Genomic DNA, 21,958 nt, shown 5'->3' with positions numbered 1-21,958 from the left:
TGAACAGTGGGTCATAATCAGTACATAATATTCATTCGTTCAACTGGTACAGGTTGGCTGCCTTCTAAGAGCATTGAGGGAGACGATAGAAATACTAAAGGATGCGAGAGTCAGAGTATATTGAAGGCTGAAGTTCTACCAGCAGCAAACGAAACGACTCTGAAATTTAATGGTCTTAAAGGTGGGCTAGATTGGTCGAGTCTTTCTCTGGAGATGGTGATGAGTTTTGGAGCACCTTAAGTCGTGTTTGTGCATGAGCAGAGTCAGTACACCGGGCGTCTGCTGAGGACAGCAGGGCAGGTGTGAAGGGGATCAGATTAGACGTGATGAGTGGCTCGGCTACAGCCGCAGTTGGCTGAGCGCAGTTTACTTCCCATCATAAGTGAGCAGAGAAGGATACATTTAGGTCGCAGAATAGAAACAGAGTTGCCATTAGTTAGTGTCGCCTGGGTAGCAGTGGTTAAAGAGGAACCAGGAAATCATGTTTGCAATTTTGGTGATAGGTAGTTGGGAAGATTTTGGAACAAAATCAGAAATATAGAAATAAGAATAAATTAGTGAAGAAGGAAAAAAGGAAGAAAGGAAGAAAGGAAGGAAGGAAGGAAGGAAGGAAGGAAGGAAGGAAGGAGGGTGCTGAGTTTTGTTTTGAGACAGGATCTTACCCTGCACACCAGGGTGACCAGGTACTAATGTAGCCTAGACTGGCCTTACATTCATCATAATCCTCTTGCCTCAGTAATCCTCACAAATTTGAGGCTAGCCTGGGCTACCTAGTGATGAGCCCTTGCCTCAAAAATGATATCAATCACAGATAGACATAGATGTTTACAGTCCCAGGCCTAGAATTACAGAATCAATTCAGGCAGCATTAGGAAGTGTTTTTCTTTAGATGAAACAGTGATTTGGAACATAGTATGTTTTTTCACTTAATTTTATTTTTATAAAAAAATCTGTAAAATGGTTCTTAGTGCCTGGGCCCTAAGCAATACCATCCAATTTTACCTCTCTCTGTTTCACTCCCCTGCAGCAGCTTCAAGTCATTATTTTTTGATACTTATATAATTTTGATATAGTCATAGCAGCATATATTGGCTTTTCCAACTTGAGTAATATCCAGATATGAGAGGAAGGTAAGGGTTCCTCTCCCATCGCTTCTGTATTGGGTCTAGCGGTGTTTACTAGTCTATCGGTGCTGTGATCTGTCCATTGTTCGGTTTATAGCACCGGTGTATTTACTGCCTAGCCCAGAGACACAGCAGAGTGACTCGGATAACACAGAAGCTTGTTTTTCTTTCATGTGCCAGGTCAACCGTGGCATCCTCTGACAGGTCACACCGTCTACCGACTTAACATTCCCTTTCCCACAGTTCAGTTGTGTGTTCCGATCCAGTTGCTGGGAGGCCAAGACCTGTGACTGTATGTTGAGCCAACAATCCAGGGGGTTCTGTCATGCAGGGAAGATGGATTTTTAGGGAGCCATTTTACGGTCGAGTTGGTATCTCTTCTGTGCTTCACAAGATGAAGAGCCCGATGCCTTCAGACTTTCTTCTCATTTCCCTTCTGGCTTTCTTTGCTAGACTCTTTTCACTCTGACATGGGAAGCCGCTGCTGTTTGCAGTATGTTCAGAGACAGCCAAGTATCTGTCCACAGGTTATTTTTTAAAATAACTTATATTGTTATATATATAGCTTATATTGTTATGACAAGTGTGTATGTGTGTGGGTGCATGTGTGTGTGCATTTGAGTGTGTGTATGTAGTGTGTGTGTGTCCATGCATGAATATGTGCTGTGTGAATGCGTATATGTCTGTGTATGTGTCTGTGTCTGTGTGTGTTGTGTGTACATGAATGTATATGTGGTGTGTTAGTGTGTATATGCCTGTGTATGTGTGTATGTGTCTGTGTGTGTGTGTGTTGTGTGTACATGAATTTATATGTGGTGTGTGTGTATATGTCTGTGTATGTGTCTGTGTGTGGTGTGTGTGTGTTTGCATATGGGTGTGTGTATGGTGTGTGAGTGTGTATGTGTGACATGTGTATAAGTGTGTGTCTGTGTATAGTGTTGTATGTGTTGTTATTGTTGCTGCTGCTGCTTGCTTTTAGGTAGAATAAATCGAACCGTTTCTATGATTGCTTTACCTTAGGGCTGGAGTAACTAAAATTTTTTTTGGAGCATCATGGGAAATATATTGTTTTTTTTTCTTGTATTTATTGATTGTCTACAATGAGAGCATTGTGTCTGTGTGCACTCGTGTGCAGGCTCCCACTTGTTGAATCACTAAGAAGCTGCAGGGGACATGGTTAATGTCCAGGGAGCAGCAGAACAGCAGTCACTTCGGGATAAAGGATTTCATTCATTCACTCATTCATTCATTCATGCATTCATTCAGCTTTCACCACACAAGTTACTCAACTTTGCCATGGAGTGACTGGCCACTTTGCTTTCTGAAGGACTGCGACAGTTAACTCTGTGTGGTCAGGTTAAGCAGCAATCGTCTGGTCTTCAGTGTCTTTTTCTGAGAGGAGAGTCCTCTCCTCTGATCATAAGAGGAGCTTTGGGACAGTTAGTACCGTGGTGACTAAAGGGAGAGTGTCCGTAGGCTTTCTGTGATGTCTCCATGACCTTGGCGTCGGACTTTCTCATGTTTCTGGAATGCATTTTCTGAAATGGGTACAGTAATCTTTAGCACCAGAATTCCTGTCCTTGAGGATTAAATATATATATTTATTATTTTAAATTATGTGTATGTGGGTAGATACGCACGAATGCAGGTTCTCATGGAGGCCAGGGGTATGTGATCGCCATGGAGGAGCTGCTGTTACAAGAAGTTGTGCCGTGACTGCTGGGAACGAACTTGGGTCCCCTAGAAGAGAAATGCTCCCTCATAACTGCGGGGATCCCTTCAGCCCAAAGGAATTTTTAATATAGTAGAGGATATCAAAATAAACTTTCTTCTGGCTCCGTTGCTTGCTGCACTGACAGGTCAAACAAGTTTTCATCCGAACCTTAGTTCTGGCTGGAACAAACGATCGCAGAAACCAGCGGCTGCACATGCTGAAGGCTTCCTTCTTGTTTGTGCTACATACTCTTTGTGGGCCAACTGGAAGCTCTAGTCCTTGTTTCCTTACTCCGGGGTCACAGTTAACAGAGCTGCTCTGGACTAACTGTAGAGCTGGGATTGTTACAGAAGAAAAGCAAGCGCTGTATGGTTTCACACCAACAGCTGAGAGGCTCGGAAAAGTGCCACTTTTAACATCTCTGAGGCTAATGTACTGCTTGGAACGTGTCATGCGGCCTCTCCACCACCAGGGGGCAGCAGCAGAAACTGCATTCCCCAGCGTGGGACGCGGAGAGCCAGAAATAACAGGAGAATAGCAAGCAGTAGGAGTAGCTACTTCGGAATCACACGTTTAGACTCACCGAGTTCAGGCGCTTGAATCCGGTTACTATTCATAGTCATATGAAATGCACACGTGCAAATATTTAAACAACACGAAGTTGATAAGCTGCGGATAAAAGCACACAGCGCACACACAAACGGATACCACTGTTATCTAGAAGCCTTGAAGAAAACACGACGTTGGGGGCTTTGAGGTCAGCTCTAGAGCTTTATAGCTCTCTGTCAAATTGCAAGCATATGCAAGGTGGAGATTAAGTATGAGAGATTGGTCCATAATGGAGACAGTAAGCAAGTCAGAAAACCAGAGGGAGCTGAAGCTGAAGACTGGGAAGTATACTTACTTTGGGAATAAAAGGAAATAGTGTAAGAGATAAAGACAGGGTTTCTGCACAGGGAGAAAGAAAGTGGTCATCGGCCATATGAGATGCCGCCAGGAGGCGCTATGTCTCTGTCCTGTGGGGTCTGTAGTATTTATTAATTTAAAGGTGCTGTGTGCTTCTTTAATGGCTCATCTCAAAAGCTCCGTGTTTACAGAGGAAGCTTGCAAACCTCAGAGTAAAACTCCTTACTGAAAAGTAACGTAGTGAGTGAGGGTCTTAGCGTGATCTCAAGGACTCAAAAACAAAAACCAGAACAGCAAAAAGAAACAATTGAAACACCAGATCTAAACTGGGCCTGGGGAGGCCGAGGGACAAGAGGTGGAGGCCTGTCTGGGCTATAGACTGTGTTAAAGACCAGCAAGACCGCATTTCACATAAAAAGTGACAGGAATGCCTTGGATGCACCGTGGTGACAGGAATTGACTAGAAGGGGCAGGGCCCTAGGTTCAGTCTCCAGTCATCTGCCCACCGAAAGTATTTTTTTTTTTTTACATAAAAATTAAACTGCTTTCTGTGAGTTTTTCTGTCTTGTCAGTGCTTTTTATATATTAAGAAAAATAGCAGGATACCTGAATTCAGATCTCTCAAATGCATGTGAAAAAAAAAAAAGAAAATTTAGCTGAAATACACATATAAAGTAGAAGCTATAAACTGAGACATCAAAGGCCCTGTGAGAACAGTGCATGGGTACGTTTTGCAGCGTGGTAGACTTTTTAAAGCAGTGGTTCTCAACTTTCCTGTTTTTAATTTGAAAATGATTTGACAGACTCGGGTGTTCCTTTTGTTTGTTTGTTTTTTGTTTTTGTATTGTTTTTTGAGACAGGGTTTCTCTGTGTAGCCCTGGCTGTCCTGGAACTCACTCTGTAGACCAGGCTGGCCTCAAACCCACAGAGATCCGCCTTCCTCTGCCTCCCACCACTGCCTGGCTCCGGTGTTCTTAAAACCCAGGCTTCTGTGCAACTGAGTAGAGTCTCTGCTTAGCAAAGGTGGCGCCATCACTACCCATCTGGATGCTGACTTCAAGCAGCAGCTAAAGGAGCTGCCCATCCACTCAGCCAATAACAGTTGAACATAAAGAAGTGTGTGTGCCAGGCCCCGTGTGGATGAGAACAATGTAACAATGTTTCCAATCGAACTTTATAGCAGGCATTTTAGTTAGAGGTTCTGAGATGCCATGGTAACATTTCAACTAAAGGAAACAAAGTGGTGGTTCGAAACTGCTCCGGACAGCAGAGCATTTTCTATCAAGGATGGTCTTTGTTTTAAGATTGCTTTCTGGTTCTTGCTGTCGGCACACCTTATTATTTCTGGAGAGAAAAAAGATTGTGGTGAGTTCTGAGTGTTATGTTTTTAAAAGTTGTCCTTGACAACATTCTGATTTGCCGTTGGCTTCTGTTTGGGGGCGAGCATTTCACCAGCTTGTGAAAACCCCTCATGTATTCTTTGCATTTGTTGACGAGGGATCCAACCTTCAGGGCTGACACTTGAAGTCCATGGGTACAGTCAGCTCTATCTGGAACTAATTATCAGCTTGGTGAATTCTCTGGATTCCCCGGTAATGCTCCCTCTTGCTAGTACACTGTTCAACTTCAGGGCAGAGAGGAAAAGGGGGACTCGGGGAAGGATCTAAGCCAAAAGCCCTAGCAAACTGAGTTCAGACATGATCTGGATGTTAGAATTCTGAGGTAGTAGGGGGATTGATAGCAAAGTAGAAATTATTGAGAATCATTAGGGCATTTGAATTATCTTTGAATTTAAGTGACGATACTTTTCAGCATCTCACCCGTTATAGACCTTGTTAGTAATTATACACTGTAACAGATTTTAATTCCTTTAAGCACGGTTAGCAAGGCAACTGGCAGAGACAGCATTGGAAATGAGATGCCGGGAACAACCAGTATCATAGGGTAATCACTCACATTCAGTATTCTACTCAGGAAGCAACTGAGTGCTTGGTTGTCATGTGTTGAGTAGTGGGATACAAAATGAAGAAAGATCCCCTCCCTGCCCTGCAGCGTTAATTTTGAGGAGGTAAGGTTGAAAATGCACCAGTATCTTGAAAACTGCCGTGGGAGAGGCCGGGGGCTCCTCAGGTGTTCTGTAGGGTCTAGCGCTGGAAAAGTTAAGCTATGGTCAGCAGACGGTGGGAGGAGGTAGCTGAGAGCACAGACTCGCAAGGCAGACCTGGAAGTAACAGGGGCAGTCGGCCTGTCCGGGGGAAATGGTGAGCGGCGGATCCTCAGGCCCACGGGACAGGACGTGGTAGGATGTGGTCAGAAACACAAGAAGGTGGTGTGGATGTTGGGGGTGGGGGGAGGTGGGATGGACCTGGGAGGAGCTGGGCAGAGAGGAAACCAGGATCAGAATGGACTGCTGGAAAATGTATTTTTCATTAATGTTTTCCAACTCATGTACCACGAAACACAGCAAATATTTGACAGCTGACTTTTTTTCTGAACATATACCACATACTAGGAGAGGTCCTTTTAGCCAACTGCTTTACTGAATGGTTATTTTAGAGTTGGGGAAGCAAAGGTAAGTGACTTGTCCAAGGTCATACAAGTAGTTACAGATACTGACAGGCTTCCAGCAGGGCAGCCCGGCAACAAAGCTTGCACGCCCAGAGTGATGGGCGTCTTTCTGGAAACGGGCCGTGTATTTTACGGCTGTGTCATCAACATCTGCTCTTTATTGCAAGTGTAAAAATACACCCCTTCCCTCTCTCTCCCCTCAAAACCTCAGCCCATGCTTCTGTCCCCGGACCACCCACACTAGAGGCACGTTTCCTGGGTGCTTCTGTTTGAAGGAGCTAAGCGGGGCATGCAGACACAGGCAGCAATCTTTACAGCTGCCTCTCCGTCTACAGCTCAGACACATATTCTCAGGGTACTGTACACTTCACAAGCATTCTGTAAACTTCCTTTCTAACATACTTGTGAGCATTCACATAACTAAGGTTGTATCAGTTCCCAGCCTATAACATGGGAGATTTGTGAGCGGCCCACACCCATGACAGGTTGTGCTCCTTCATTCTTGAGCATCTGAAAAGACAAGGTGACTGTGACAGTAACTCTGTCCTTTGCTTCACTGTGTGGGTGCTAGTGTGGCACTTCCAGGGTTGACTTGAAACACCAAAATCCACACAAAGCAGTTTAACCCCCACCCCCAAACTGGGCAAAACCAATTTGCCACTAGATGGAGCTCTGGCTATTTGGGTAGGAAAAAAAAAAGGCAGTGAGGAGGGACTGTTAAAACCCAGTCACTTTGAGCCCCTGGTATTTGCAGTCCTTGGCTTTTAATTGTAGAAGGCATCTTTGTTCTTTGCCTGACCTGCAGAGTGACGTCACTGCCTTTCTTCCTGTGTGCTGGCTTTGACACAAGCCAGATGGCCACAGTGATCCGTAGGCGCCCAGGCCGCCTGGTACAGCGGTTGATGAAACAGAATAGGAAGACGTTTTATGGTCAGCTGCGGGAGCACAGAGAGGGCGCAGCTTTGCTAAGTAATTACATTTACCGCACATGCTTTATCCCTCACGGGGAAGGGTCTCATGGAAAAAAAAAAACACAAAAAACCAAAAAACCTCTACATTTTTATTTACGGCGTTGTGAGGTATAGACCTTTGATCTTTTATTAGCCAGTAGTCTACAAAGGCATGCAGTCTTTGCCTGCTCCGCAGTCACTCGTGAAAATGACATCTTTATTTATGTCTAACGGTTCTCTCAGGCTGCGCATTGTGATTCTTAACCCCCCTCCCCCAATACCTCCAGTTAGAAACACAAAAATGTTTTAGTTCTGTAGTGAGTTTAGTTTGGAGAAGTCAGAGTTCAGGCATGTTAATACAAGCAGATTTCGGTCAGACATACTCCAGAGCGATTTGGTCAAATATATTACTGTTTATTACGTGTTTGCTCTTCAAGGGGGGTCAGGAGAGTCCAGGAAAAGACTTTTATTTCGGGGTGGGAAATGGGGGAGGTGGTGGAGAGGCAATGAACAGGACGTTGGTTTCATTCCATCTTTGGACATTAGGCAGTTGAAGTTACTTAACATGGTGATTTTAAATAAAACACAAGAGATTGATAATCACCGAGTATTCTCCACTTTCATTTGAAGTTAGTCCACACCAATCACAGCCCCGCGTGAGATGTTTATGCACCAATCACAGCCCTGCGTGAGACGTTTAGGCACCAATCACGACCTTGCATGAGATGCTTACGCACCAATCACAGCCCTGTGTGGCGTGCCTATGAAAGTCCCCCAAGCTGGACTTTCGAAGTTTAACATCTTATAGGTTGGGGTTTCTTCTGCATGATTCATTTCCAAAGACTTCAGTTAAAATATTTTTTATTCTTTTCAATGCTGGGTCATGATTTCCACTCCTAGAATTTTATTTAAAAGGTATAAATCATAAAATTCAACGAAAGGGCACGTTCTCTACGCTTTCTTCAAATTTAACAGTTTGTGGAGCGAAAGTCCTATAGTTGTCCTTAGTTATTTTTTTTTTCCCCTTGTCTTAAAGGGCAAGTCTCTACGTAAGGACACATTCTGGTTCTGCTGTCAAATGAGCATTTCCACACTGTGTTTGCTCTGCGTCCTCGGATCATTGAGCCTCGACTCCACTCACATAGGTATTAGGGATAAAACCAGCCTCCTTGGCGTAGTCCAAGAATTCATGATGACGGCGAGGGTCAGCTGTCCATCCGGAACCGAGGCACCGTGGTTTATTAGCACTGTGCGTGTGCTTAGCCCTAGATAAACCCAAGCCATCAGTGGTTCGATGACTGTGCCTAACGTTCGTGAGGTTTTGATTCGTTGTTTTTTTGTTTCTTCTCTCCTACTCAGCTTTTGCCTCTGCCTTCACCTCCGGGTTTGTCGCTGAAGATACCACAGAGATGTCTGCCTTCAACCTGCTGCACTTGGTGACGAAGAGCCAGCCCGTGTCCCCGAGAGCCTGCGGGCTCCCCTCAGGTTGTATTCTCCATTGTAGGGCACCGGGCTGAGTGGGTATTTCTGCTATAGGAAATGGTACAGCAGCATGTTTTACTAAACTCCATCTCTTTTATTTGGACCCTAATTTAAAGATGGAGATCGGTTACAAACCCTCAGTCTACACCGAGTAACATTCGTTTCCATGGTCCTTTGAATATTGGAGACACCGCCCAGTTCTTCTGGCCAGCACACACTTGTCACTAGTATTTCCCGGTGTCGTCTTATTCTCCAGAGCTCACCATACACATCCGCAAGTCAGTGCACACGGGGTAGAACATTCAGCTTGTTAAGGGAATGCCAAGCTTCTCACTGCACATGTGGCCGGTCCTTTACGAAAAAGGTGAAAATGAACAACCTTAAGGTAACTGTGTCACTTAGACTGTAGCTAAGAAGAAAAGATTTTTCTATTAACAAGAACCAAATAAACAGAAGGAATATAGCATGTTTCAAACTGTTTCCGAAATTAGAACCACTGGGGCTGGAGAGATGGCTCAGAGGTTAAGAGCACTGACTGTTCTTCCAGAGGTCCTGAGTTCAGTTCCCAGCAACCATGTGGTGGCTCACGACCATTCGTGATGGTACTCACATACATAAAATCGATACTACTTAAAAAATAAAAATAAAATAAGTTAGAACCACTAACTTTAAAAGAAAACAGGTGATTTTAAGCACTTAAACCAAAGAAGTATAAAAGTTCAAACTTTCACTGTGTGTCTGTACCATTTAAGTTAGTATTTCAATTTTATTACGAAATTCGCAATGGTCAGATGTTTTATTTCAGTGATTATGATTGTTAATACCATTTATAGCCTCATTACCATATATATCTTTACCCATATATTGGGTAGAGAATTTAACTGTGTTATTATTAAACTCTTACTAAGAATCAAATACACGCCATGAGCAGTGGGAATATCATGATAAACAAGGCTCAGTTGATTGGCTTTTCAACAAGTAGAAGAGAGAACTAAAACCGTATGAGGAGGCCCTCTGACCATATGACAACGATATGGCTAGACCGAACATGTCTGTGCCTTGGGCAGAGTAGGGAACCAGAGCAAAGAGATCCTACCTGCTTTCTGTAGGGAAGTAAGTTCTGGAAGGGAGGTGGGTCTCTGGAGCTTAGGAGGTCTGATCGCAAAGCATGGGCAGTGGGTTAACTGCATGACCCGGAGTGGGGATATTTCCAGAAGTAGTGCGAGCAAGACATGAAGAAAGAAATGGGTGGTCTGTGTGGGTAGCCAGGGAAGGCAAGGGCAAGCGGAAGAGGCGAGGAAGGAAATCCAGGCACATCAGGGAGTGCAGGGAATGATGTACCCGAGGATGTCTTAGGCATTCTATACATCTAGCTGGCGGAGCGTGGAGGAGGGCCGGCGCTGTTTTCCTACATAGCTACGATAGGGCTTGAGATGGCAACCTGATTTCCAGTGTCAGAGAAGGCACTTGTAAAAAGTAGATTTTACATTGTTGATCTATGTCAACTCATGAGGAGGTACAGCGTAATGCACAGAGCCCCGCCCCCAACCCCTTTGACACTATACTCCCTGTCCTGCGCGCCCTGCGCTGCCCCCACGTCATAGAACAGATGGATTTGAGGCTCCAGGGTGGCATCAAGAGTTGAGAGCCTTGAAGATGGTGATAAGAGCAGATGGGAAAAGGTAAGGGTAGACTACAGGGAGAGGCGGGCTGTAGACCTGGCAAAGCTCACCCATTGCGTTGTCTGCACATGAGGGAAACCTCATTCACTGCAGTTTCCCATCGCTATTGACTCGTGCAACAACTGGACCACAAACATACAGCTAAGATTCATGCCCGTTTCCCTCACAGGCTCATCAAGTGTTCCATAAGGAACTGTTGACCTGAAGTACAAGTAGCTTTAACTTTTGATAACCGAACAATTCAGAGATTAAATTCAGCAAAACCGGTAAGGAGCAAACCATGCCAGTCCAGTGCTTGGCAAAGCAATTCTGGATCCAGACCGACGGAAACTGGAGTCTGGCGTTGACTCTTACTGTCTGGACGTCTTAGCTCCCATATTTTCAAAAGAAAGACAATAAATCCTGCCCAAAAATATGGTCGTTGTGAGAATTAAATAGATTAGCACATAAGAAAGGTTAGGACACTGCCCGGCCCAGAGTAAGCTCCGTAGATATTTTCACGAGGCTCTCTACAAAACCCCATATATTTATATCCATTTGGATTTATATTTTTCCACAAAAATAGGCTCTTAAAAACATTTAAATGTGTGTAAATACATTTTCATTTAACTACTTTTACTTTAACAGGAACCACAAATGCACGTTGCTTGAGATATATAACCTATCTCCATCTTCTGTCTCTTTTGAACACTGATGTCTTTGTGTGTGTGTCTGTGTGTGTTACCTCTGTGCATCTCTGGCAGTCAGAGTGTTGTTCTCTCTTTCTACCCATTGTTCCTGGGGATGAATCTCAGGTCACCAGGCTTGGCTGCATGTGGCTTTACCTACTCAGCCATCTTGCCAGTCCCCAACCTGTGTTTGATGTATTTATTCTCTGTGGATGTTCCGTAAATATATGTGTCTTTCGTTCTCACCACCCCATATTGACAAAAATCCAGAGAAACTCTTTATCTTTCTTCCCTTGGACTTACAGATGCGTTTTAAGTGGCAAATGAATTGGTTTGAATTTCCCTAACTTTTAAGGCTCATTCGTGTTTGAAGTGTAAGGAGCTTGTTATCTATCCCTCTAATGGGATTTTACTCTCTGAGAGGCAGACATGCTGAAGAAGTTGTTAGATTTAGCGACAGTGGTACAAACTGAACTTTCAGATTCAAAAATGTCATTTGGAAGAGAACCGTAACCTTTATGACTTGGTACAAAGAAGAAAAGAGGGCAAAATGGGAGGCCTAGGAAATTAAGATGAAAATTATATTTCTTGCTTTAAGTCCTTGTTCCTTGGCCCAAACCCATTACGACAGAAATGTCTGTAAATCAAAAACGATTTTGGTTCCTTATCCCCATTAAGTTTGAGTACAGAATAATAATTCAATATTTAATAACAAATTAATTTGGAATAATTATTCAACATTGAGTTATACATTGATTTTGAATAATAATTCAATGTGAAATAACTCTAGAGCTAAAAGGAAGCAGTAATTGAACCAGGCTTCTAAGATTGATCGTACCTGGGCTGGCCTGCATGAAGGCTGTATCTCAGAAGTGATTTATCGCTTTTCAGCTCTGGTTTGCCTTTCTCATTTTTTTTTTAATAATGTAGAATTTTAACTCAGAGCTTATTAGGTGCATCTGAGTTATGGTTCACTCATGTTTGTCATTAAAGGTAATCTTTCTCACTCAGAATTTCTTGGTAATTTTCTACAACAGCCTCCTGTAAGCATTATAAAGCCCTCCGGGACGGGAGCAGACATTTTGACCATAGTTCTGTCGTTGGCTTGGGGGTGACCTTGAACATGTCTGTGAACCTGTCCAGATTTCATTCTCTTCTTTAAAATGAAGAAGAAAAATTAGATAATCCATTACATTATGAAATTCTGTGGTTTTTTTTCCTTCTTAGCCACAGTTTTAATTTTTGGTTTGAGGTGAATGACATCCCAAACGTCAGTACGAATGATTACTCTAGACTTACAGAAATGTCTGCTTGGTGATGCTTGAACACTAGAATCCCTGGTCACTAAATCAAGATGAAAGGACTATCCAAAGAGGGACTGTGCAGCAAAATTTGATACACAGTTTTAATACAAGAGAAAATTAGGTGTCATGGTAGCCTAGATCAGATATCACGGTAGTTTTTAGCCAACTAGAGGTACCTGTCTAGATAGGCCTAATTCTGGTGATAGGTCACACTTAACACCATGCATACAATAAACAGTTGAGACTTTGATATCACTTCATTGGCACGTTTAACAAGCCAGCCCACGACTATTAGATTGTTTGTGAAGAAGATATAACGTAACAGTCTAGTGAATAAATTAAAACTCCGAAGGGTACATTGTGATAATGGGGTTTGAAATACATAGACCATCCTCTGTGTGAGTAGAACTGCATGAACCAGGGGCCTGTGACCCCAGAACATGACACAGTGTCTGATGGTTAGTAAGTCTTAATTGAATAATAAACATCTGGAAAGTTTATTTGTATATGAGGTCATAACTGTAACAAAGAGTAGGGACTCATCCGAGATTACTTTATAGGAAGGTTAAAAGTAAAGTTTATAGCTTCTGTGCCTTTCAAATTTATTTTCAAAAGGTAATTTATTCTCATTTTATTATATTTTTACAATATAGTGGATTGTCTTAGATATAGATCATAGTATTTTCAGTTAAATAACAAAAGTAACCGCACAGATAAACTCCATATATATGCACACACATATACATACACATTTATAAATATACATATACATACATATATATATACACATATATACACACATCATACATACACATATACACACACATATGAACACATATATATACACACATATCATACACACATATATACACATATACATATATGCACATATATACACATATATATACACATCATACACACATATATATATATACATGCACACATATATGCACACACATATATACATACATACATATACACACATATATACATATACACACAGATACACACATATATGATGTACATATGCATATATATACATGCACACATATACATATACACATGTATATACACACATACATATACAAATACATGAATATACATATGCACATACAAATACACAAACACAGAAATATATGTATGTACTATCTAGAATTTCTTTGCCTTTTACTCTAAAATAATGAGTTTGTTGACTTACTAACTGTGCATACATAGTTCTTATACTTACTATGAGAATCAAGAGCTCTGGATCACCTGTTCACATCTGTAGGACAAATTAGTATGTTTGTACCTTATCCTTAGTATGTTCATACATTATCCTTAGTATGTTTTTTTAAAGATTTATTTATTTATTATATGTAAGTACACTGTCGCTGCCTTCAGACACCCATATGAGGGCATCAGATCTCATTGCAGATGGTTGTGAGCCACCATGTGGTTGCTGGGATTTGAACTCATGACCTCTAGAAGAGCAGTCAGTGCTCTTAACCGCTGAGCCATCTCACCAGCCCAGTATGTTTTTTTATCCTTAGTATGTCCGTACTTTATACTTTATCCACTTCAAGCAGCGTTTACTATAGATGCACACAACGGCATCTCTGTAAAGTAAGTAAAAAGCACGATTTTCAATTAAAACTGACAAGAGTTCATTAGTAGCACTGGTGTTACATCTACTTTTAAAAACCTCCAGCTTACCCACTGGAACAAATACCCTTTCTATGTTAGGCCTGTTAAAACCCGGACCACCTCCACGGACCTCTGACAGACACTATGGTCTTCCAGGAAACAAGACAAAACAGGAAAACCAGTTTTGTGAACACAGTGTGTTAGATGTTTCAAGTTTTCTATTGTCCTTCTGAAACTCCTTGTCTCTGTGAGTGGAGTTCAGAGCCTGTTCTCAGACAGACAGGAGACCACCGCCACGTGGATGGGGATTCACTGGTCCTCGGTTCTCTCTTGGTGTCACTAGTACACTTCTGTCCTGTATGCTCATCATTATTATAAATTTATCTCACCTAGCTTTTTAATTATTCTAACATTTTTGAAGAATACACACACAGAAACACAAATATGTACGGTGTGTGTGTGCGCGTGCTCGTGTACACACACACATGAGCGTGAAGTTCTACAGGCTTGATGCGGGACCTTGTACATTCTAAGTACACTAACAGACCAGGACTAGCTTGCTTGTTTGTTTGTTTGTTTGTTTGTTTAAAAAGAGAAATTGCTTTAAAAACAGAGACACTTTTCAGCATAGTTTACAACAGAATTAGAAGTCAGTTGACTGGTTGCTATACCCGGCCCTCCAGTAGGTGGCGCTGGCTTTACATTTCTTGCACAGCTTGTACTGCAGTGTTAGCATTAAACACATAAGGTGCATTGTAAAAATCTGAAAGTATGTAAGGACTATCCAGCTAAGAACATATGGATTTACAAACCACACTTTCCCTGCCTAGACTGTGTTCCAACAGTATGTGTAGAGTGAAACCTTTTCCGTTTTCAACAGGACTCCAACTCCCTTGGCTTGGACGTTTCTTGGAAATGTCTTTCAAATGTAGACTTTCTACAAACTAAAACAAGTTTTCATAAATTAACTTATCTTGTACCAAATAGCTGATTTAGCAGTAATTTATAGCTTTATATGGAGCTAAATTTTCTGCAGCGGACCACCCAAGAATTAAAGAAAACTATACACTTTGTTTTGCCATGTTTTGGATTTTTATAGAATCTTGAGATGTTAATAGTTAAACATGTTGAATGTTAAGTATGGATCAGTTTTTGCATGAAGAAATATTTTAGTTTAAAACTTATATTTTAAATGTTTATTAATGAGTTGATTAATGAGTGTTTTTGAAACAAGTTAGTAGCTTTATAATACAGTAAAGCTTCAATTAATACTGAAACCTTGATACGTGATGTGTGTTTTAAAAATTATTTGTAGAGAATGCATATTTTGTCACGGCCGATTTGTCACAAAATAACATATATGTATAAATATAAAGTATTGGGCATATGCCTTATTAAACTTTGTTAAATGGCAAATAAATTAATAATTATACAATCCATAGCACAGTAGAAGAGTCAAGAGAGGCATGAAGAATATTTTAAACACATCTCAGTATCTTTTTTGAAAATTCAGTATAACAATGACTGTAAAGGATATAAAACATTACTGTCTCCAACAGTTCTACAGGGTTAGAAAGCCAGGACAAGATGAATGTGGAGACATTGCATACGTAGGATGTTCCTGTACTTAAACACACTCACAGTAATGCTATGAAAAAGATCAAAGAGGGATGGACTCAAAGGGGTCTTACCCTCGATCAATGTGTATGACGAAGAAGCGAGGCAGAAACAACTGCAGAACATACCTGATCATACCTGTGAGGCTTTGTCATCAGCCTTTCTCAGTTTATAGTTTCAACTGAAACATTTGATTTAGCGATCAAATTTTTCATGATTCCCTTTGCTGGAGACATTTTAATTTAAAGTTATTTAAACTAGATTATTGAGATTCAGCAACGAAATGATAAGTAAGTGTGTGTAGATACTTCGTGCCTTCACATTTGAAAGCGAATATCTATCAGAAGGCTTAACATTTGTTAGAGATTCCTTAATTTTCCCCCTTTGTCTGTATTTAATACGCTCACACGTGTATCACTTATTTTAAAATGCTTCAAAAGTATTTACTTGGGACTTAATGGATTAATAAATTATATATTTGCACACTCACACATATTAACTTTTATGATAAACACTTCCTTCAATATTACTTATGATGATTATATTCAGTCATGTGATTACAGAGAATGGGGTATGTGAATAGATTATTTGAATTTTAGGCAAGCCAGGAAAATCTACCATTGTAAATATCTCTACAGTTGTAATTGTACAAGATTTTACTTTATTGCCAGAATACATATTATCTCAGGATGACTGACTCATTCCAACGCAATTAATATTTTAATATCACTCATGTGATTTTATATAACTTAACCTCAAGTTTCAGGGCCTTTTACTGTATTTTTGGCACTGATGGAGAAACAAATTATAAGTTATTCCTTACTGGTTTGTTTTTATTACCAGTTTGCTTTTGGGCCCCAGAAGATTCCTTTTCTACCTTTTTTATTCCATGTTTTCAACTGTAAACTAAGAGTTATATAACATTATTGTTATTATTTTTATTATTATTATTACAATTAGAATTCTCAAGTGTTACATTAGCTGAAAATTTCCCAAACCTTGTATAGAACCTCAATTTCTTGCTATCCAAGAGAAGAAAGTAGAGAAAAGAAACCAGGGAGCAACCAGGTAAAGCCTGGAGATGATGGGCTAGCCAGGCAAAGTATTTCTTGTTGCAGAAAATGCTTGGATCCTGTAAAGTACCAGAAAGGCTGAGATTTTTTTGACTGTTTGATTCACTGCGCCGTTCAGAGTAACCATGTCTGTCACATTAAGGGCACCCGATGCATGTTTGTGGACCAAATGAATGTCGGTGAACAAAGCAACATCATCTTACGCAACAAAACAGTGCCACAGAAAGATGGCCACTGGGGTGCAAGCTTTTATTAACTCTCGGATGAAAGGAAGTACTTCACTGATGCTTTCATGAGTCCGCATAGACATTCCCTCGTCATTTAACTGTGGAGGCAGGAGCAGGGTGAAAAGTGTCTGGGTGCTTTCTGCACCACATGGTAGGATGGCTTCCTGGGACGGGATGTCACACAAGACAGTGCAGGGTGTCGAAGGACAAGGTAGCTGTACTTAGTGGGGAGTGGTGCTGGCAGGAGATGATCGTGTGCTTGGGGAACATGAGTTAGCTGTAGGCGGCCTAGTAAGGTACCCCAGAGCATGGGGGACAGAGCGTAGTAAGGTACCCCAGAGCATGGGGGACAGAGGAGAAGGTGTAGTGAACGAGTCAGGGTACAACTTCCGGGCCGGCTCATGTCACATAGGCGTGTGACCACGTCGAGTATCTTCTTTGGGCATTAACTGCTTCTTGAGGGTTTCAGTCTAGAAGCTTGTCACTTTTCAATGTATAATATGAGGAATGTTAGTTTTGTTATTTACCCCGTAGACCAATTATCAGGTGGCACGCCATATTACTGTCTTCATTTGTACATTTGAATAGCCAGCTAGTCTTCATTCATAAATTTCATAATGGAGATTCTGCCTAAAAACCACTGTGCTGGGGCTGGAGAGGTAGCCCAGTTGTTAAGAACACTGGCTGCTCTCGCAGAGGACCAGGATCGGAGTTCCAAGCACCCACGAGGCAGATCCCAACCTTCTGTTAACTCCAGTTCCAGGGGAGCCAGCGCCCTCTTCTGGGCTCTGCTGGCGCTACATGCATCCTACACAACCATACATTCAGGCAAACCCCTCATAGCCATGAAATGAAAAGAAATAAATCTTTAGGACCAACATTGTGATAAAGATATATGATAGTTCGGCAGTGTTCTTTGCCCTTTTTAGTGGACCATAGGCAATGTAGCACATTTTAAAATGTACAATACTACAAGAGACTTTCTGAGATGGACCGCACGAAGATCAAGCGTCCTCATAACCTTACATCTAAAGACCCTTTATGCTAGTCGTTCGTTAGTCACGGTGAAAAGACTTGAACGTGGACCTCTAAAGCATCGAGTCATTTCAAAGGAAGAATGTTTATTCCATCACCATTATCATTTTTATCACACTGACTCACTAAACAAGCGTTACTGTATGTTTGAGACCGAGATCTGCCGGGCGGGCCGGCGCACGCCTTTAATCCCAGCACTTGGGAGGCAGAGGCAGGCGAATTTCTGAGTTCGAGGCCAGCCTGGTCTACAGAGTGAGTTCCAGGACAGCCAGGGCTACACAGAGAAACCCTGTCTCAAAAAAGAAAGAAAGAAAGAAAGAAAGAAAGAAAGAAAGAAAGAAAGAAAGAAAGAAAGAAAGAAAGAAAGAAAGAAAGAAAGAAAGAAAGAAAAGAAACCAAGATCTAAGAAACATGGCCATAGGTAACTAGAGAATATCTCTGGGGAAGGTTTAAACAGCAGCCATTGAGACAGAGACTTACGTAAGTAAATAAGCACGCCAATTTCAGATCCATATTTGTCTTGCACCGACACAGTATTTGGTACAGGGAATGCAAAGGCAGCTAGGAAATATGCAAGCCCTCTCCTCTGAAAAAACTTCAGTAGAAGCCATGTGCCTTTTCTTGAGTTTTCTGTGTGAAAAAGAGAAATGTTAAATTGTATCCTTTTCTTCAGGATATCTTAGATTCCTCTGGGCTAATTAGTTAGCTATTCATCCTGCGGAAGTTGCAGACTTGGTTTTTTGTCATTGTACTTAAATTTAGACTCGCGTTTGATGTAGACCATGAGTTAATTTTGGAAACTTGAGAAAACTGACTTTTTAGGCAACACATTTTCTTCCTAGTGAAGTATATTCAAAGTTGTGTTTAAATAAAAATTTGCATGATTATCTAAGAGAGGGCTTGTTTCAGTGGGTGGTTACCTTTTACCTCTTAATCCCGAAGGGAGAAACTGAGGAACAAAAGACGGAGAGTATATTGTCTGTGTGTGCCTGTCTGTGTGTGAGTATGCTCTCGAATGCATACAAATCCTTTTTACTGCGTGTAAAATGTAGAATTGAATTGAGCCTGTCTGGTTTTAATTTTTTTTTTCCTCTATAGGCTATGATGTTCAAGTGAAGACCCATGCTAAAAAAAAAAAAAAAAAAAAAAAATTAAAACCAGAGAACTGCAGGTTTGTCAGAGTCTCATAAGGAGTCAGATAGAATTGACATGAGGTGACTTTCTCTTCCACTGCTGTCCCCAGATGATGGCAGTGCTTCAGAAATTCTTTTTTTAGTCATATGCTTTGCAAGCAAGAAAATGCTTTCAGGATCGAGACATGCCTTAAATATTTCTCTAAACCCTAAACTTCACGGTCGGCATTAACACACACAGCATTGCTCCCAGGGTTTGCGTTAAATTTTGAAGGGTTGATAAAGTAGTTTCTAGTTCTCTTGGGAGCTCAACAGATGCCGATGAAACAATGGCCGTATATGGGTTTGCACAATTAAAAGTTTATAGCGTACAAGTAAATACAGCCGTGTAGATGGCAGCCTCTATCTCACGGTCATTCAGTGTTTTTAATGACTGTTGGATCATGATGAACGAACTTCTCCGTTGTCTCTGGTCAAGAAAGTCATGCCGCTTCATAAATGAGGCTTTACTATTATGGCGAGAATTTCCAGTCATCCTAATTAGCCCGAGGTACCACGGAGTTGATGCTGGCTCTCATAGTCCATTATACTGCTGTCTGCTCACAATAGGAAAAACTAAACATCCACACACTTCCCTCCTTGGCTTTAAAAATCACTTCTCAGATTCCAAAGGTTTGCTCTTTTGAATCTGAACCTACACCTATTCCTGCTTGGACAATTGGCTTCATAACGTTGGCTGATACGGCTACAAGTACTTCTTCCTCATTGTCATTGCAGGCTGGATGCGTCCAGCCTTGGTTTATATGCATTTAACCCCACCCCACCTATCAGTCAGCTTTGGAGGTGGAGCTTTCTTCCCTGTTTGGACCTTTCCTGGCACGCTGATCAAAGACATTTGATTTCTATGGATATCTATGCTTCTTATACTGCAGGGACAGCTAGACATTGTCAACCGGGATGGGAAAAGTTTAGGGTAGAAATGCCCTGTGTGTTAACTCCCTTTACGAAGAGCTCTGCACACGCCATCCCTCAGGACTCCGGTTGTGCTGACCTCTTACCATTCCTGCTAGTTCCTGGGCTCCTCAGGTGGCAAGAGCCTTCCTTGATTTGTCCTGAACTCTCCCGTGCTCAACTAAAGTTTAACTCCAGAGCATGAAGAACCACTAGTAAGCTCAGAAGTTTGTTTCTTGAAGAATTTACAATGTTTCCAGGAGATGTCAGCAGTAGTTGGACCACATTGTGTTTATTTGCTCACGTAGGTGCTACCCGGAAGAACAAAGGAGCTATCCGCTTTCACTCAAGGCAGGCAGAGGTAAAGCCACCTGGGTGCATAGAGTGGTAAGAAAAACGGGCCTCAAGTGTCTTGTGAGCTGGCCTGTTCACTCTGCCAGTATAAAAACTGGAGGCCAATGCCATCGTTTGGTGCTGTAACTGTAAAACACATGGCATTATTTAATTCAAGAAATGATACGATTCTTTATTATGTGTTTTTAGGGCTTGGAGCACGGGTGAAGCACAGTTTAGTTTACGTTAAACTAAATTTGATGTAAAAATTAAGACATTTTAAAAGCTCAGTTGGGATACTGATTCTATGCTTTCTTTACTTATGGATGCCCCCTGCCATTATGTACAGGATTACCCTAAAGGGGGAGAGGTACCTGTGCCTCCCAGGGTAAATGCCTTGTTTAAAATGGCCAAAGAGTCTTATTTGCTATGTTCTTCCAACATTCATCTCCAACAAAACCCTCTACTGAGCACCTCTCACGTGGAGCTCGCGGTTGGGAACTGACGGTCTGGGTTTAGGTAGGCTGACATTAAGCCAAGCGAACAGGTTAAGACACACAGCGTCTCTATAATCCAGCCAGATGAATGCATTCTCAGAGACATGTTGCATAGACACAGTCTGAAAGGTGGCCCCTAAGAGTCCTCTGAGAAACAGAAGCTACAGTAATGCTTAGTAATGTAGAAAAGATCGGATTACCATACACGCAGAGCAGTCAGGTTTGTTGGCCCCAAGGCTTGCCCTATGCCTATGCCCAGTGTTTGTCTGCTCCGGCTCGGGCTTTCTGGCTACGTTCAAATTACCTGTCTCTGTTTCTCATGTATGAGCTGTACAGTGTCTTCACCTCCTGCCATGGCCATCTCCTCTGTGCGTTTGGAAAGTTCGTGAGACATCCTCACTATCAGCTTCCTCTCGTTCTCCGGGACTCTGCCCAAGTATCACTGTAGTGAGAGCTTCCTACGTACTCCATGGAGACTGCAGTCCTCCCGTAGCCTGGGGGTCCTGGCCCTGCTCCGTGCTTGCTTTTTCACACTTCCGTACTTAGCGCCTTCTAAAAGACCTTCCACTAGACCTCCTTGATTTTCCTGTGCTCTGTGTATTCTTACCGTTCGCCATAACGGGAGCTCCAAGGCAGAAGGTCTTATTTTGTTTCTGGCTCTGCGCTGATCATGTGGAGTAACGCCAGCATATAGACAGAAACAGTTCTCAAGACAATGGCGGAAGCCATGAGTCGGCACAGCGTGGTTAAAGCGGTACTTCACGCATGCTCGGTAGCTGGCCACAGTTTGATGACTTAGGAAAGTTAAGTAGTCTTGATTTAGCGTTCTCAAGGCGAGCCTGAAGCTGTATCCTGACACCTTGAGTTGCGTGTAGTCCCAGAGATGTTTTCCTAAAATATATTTACTCCTAGGGAAGAGTCAGAACCAAGGATGCCCCTATTAGTAGGAAACATCTCCCCCTCTGTAGCATGCTATTTCGTTCTCAAGGCCTTTATTGAATTGCTAGAATTGAGAAGAAGAAGGAGGAGGAGGAGGAGGAGGAGGAGGAGGAGGAGGAGGAGGAGGAG

At 42.0% G+C, this 21,958-nt stretch overlaps 1 protein-coding gene across 3 annotated transcripts in view; it reads left to right on the top strand.

Annotated features, from left to right (window-relative positions):
* Positions 1-21,958, top strand: part of Msrb3 (methionine sulfoxide reductase B3) — a 116,257-nt gene that overhangs the window by 17,486 nt on the left and 76,813 nt on the right. For all 3 annotated transcript variants that reach the window (XR_003710217.1, XM_028759067.1, XM_028759068.1), the window contains exon 2: positions 8,622-8,747. Coding sequence is in view for 2 of the 3 variants with exons in the window: in XM_028759067.1 (XP_028614900.1) it covers positions 8,672-8,747 (76 nt within the window). In the remaining variant the exon portion in view is untranslated. The remainder of the gene's footprint in view (positions 1-8,621; positions 8,748-21,958) is intronic.

Source organism: Grammomys surdaster, unplaced genomic scaffold, assembly GCF_004785775.1.
Source record: "Grammomys surdaster isolate TR1022 unplaced genomic scaffold, NIH_TR_1.0 126271, whole genome shotgun sequence".
NCBI classification, from domain to species: domain Eukaryota; kingdom Metazoa; phylum Chordata; class Mammalia; order Rodentia; family Muridae; genus Grammomys; species Grammomys surdaster.
Note: the sequence above shows the minus strand (reverse complement) of the source record. Positions and strands in the feature narration are given on the sequence as shown.